The sequence below is a fragment of the Ceratina calcarata genome, unplaced genomic scaffold (genome assembly GCF_001652005.2).
Source record: "Ceratina calcarata isolate Rehan_Ccalc_2016 unplaced genomic scaffold, ASM165200v1 scaffold369.2, whole genome shotgun sequence".
Lineage (NCBI taxonomy): Eukaryota > Metazoa > Arthropoda > Insecta > Hymenoptera > Apidae > Ceratina > Ceratina calcarata.
Window position 1 is genome coordinate 994,744 of NW_017160008.1, and position 1,529 is coordinate 996,272.

General features: G+C 31.8%; 1 protein-coding gene across 1 annotated transcript in view; it reads left to right on the plus strand.

The window, feature by feature from the left end:
- The window catches only part of LOC108625683 (transcription initiation factor TFIID subunit 4B-like), a 4,529-nt gene that overhangs the window by 2,726 nt on the left and 274 nt on the right, over positions 1 to 1,529 (plus strand). Inside the window, 3 exon segments of the mRNA XM_026814184.1 lie at positions 745 to 861; positions 940 to 1,272; positions 1,489 to 1,524. Of these exon segments, the coding sequence (XP_026669985.1) occupies positions 745 to 861; positions 940 to 1,272; positions 1,489 to 1,524 (486 nt within the window).

The window sequence follows — 1,529 nt, forward strand, 5'->3', positions numbered from 1 at the left end:
AATTGGAAATGAATTAATGGTGTCACGATACATTTTAATCTTCTAAATCCTTCTATAACAAATTGTTTTCGATATTTTCATATTAATATTCTAATATAGAAAATGTTTTCCGGACAATATCATTATAAAAATGTAAAATATACCCAAACTGAGCATTTAAAACGATTTCTTCGTTAAACAACAAGTAAGGAATATTATTATAATAAAAAGAGTCTGTACAAGGTACAAGTGCGTCCTTAATGTATAAATATACTCGTCAATTATGTAGCTCCGTCATAAATGACGTACAGATAAAAAGGTATCAAACATGTAAAATTTTCATTTAAAGAATCTGATGATCAGCATGCATATACAGAGATAAGTTGATTGTTGTATATGAGTAGAAAGAAGAAAATGCGATATGAAAATTTTCATAGATGTTACAGAAGGCATGTGGGAAATACATTATCATAAATGCTTTTATTAATACTGAGCTTCAGAATGTCTAGAGATGTAATCATCAATATTGGGAAGTAATCAGTTAAAAAAATTGGAAATTTTGCTTGAGGACAAAATTGTGTCACGAACAAAATTATCATTCATGTATTAAAATTTGCTATTTATATTTTGTTTGGCAGTGTTGCAAAATGCTTCTACTTTTGGACCACAGTTTCGTTATTCTTATAGAACAAAATTATGAACTAAATGTAAAATTTGTGTAAATAGAGATTTTACTAATGGCTCATAATTCGTATTTACATATAGACTGTGGCTGCAACTGTTACAACAGCAACTACGACACCTGCGACGGTGACTGCCGCTGCCACAACTACGCCTACCTTACCTGTTACTACTGTTCAAACGGTTCAAACACCTACACCAGTATGTATCACACCTAGTTAATATAATTAAAAAGTATTTAAAAATTTGCAAATTTTACATATTTCTTTTTATTTTTAGCGTCAAACTACAGATAATACCAAAGAAAAGTGCCGTAAATTTCTAGCAAACTTATTAGAGTTGTCTAGTCGAGAACCTAAAGCGGTGGAGAGAAATGTTCGAACTTTGATACAAGAACTAATTGATACTAAAGTTGAACCCGAGGAGTTCTGTGATAGACTTGAAAGATTATTGAATGCATCACCTCAACCATGCCTGATTGGATTTCTCAAGAAAAGTTTGCCACTTTTACGGCAATCCCTCGTGACCAAAGAACTGGTCATAGAGGGGATAAAACCTCCTCCAGCTAATGTTGTCTTTCCTATAACATCTGCTACTCCCGTAGTACCACAGGTAAAACGTGTAGATTTATTTTTATCTATAGTCCTAAGCATAATTTTGGTAATATGTACATTAGTCGATACATATTGGTAGGCGAATTCGTGTAATAGCGACTTTATTATTAGAGGCAGTTATAGTAGAATTCGAAATATTTTCTATTTATATCTCTTCATATTCTAGATATATCATTATTTTTAGTATTAATGTTCCTTTTATAATACCATGTAGCAGAATCAGCTTAGACCAACTGTTGCTGTGGCAGCTGCAAC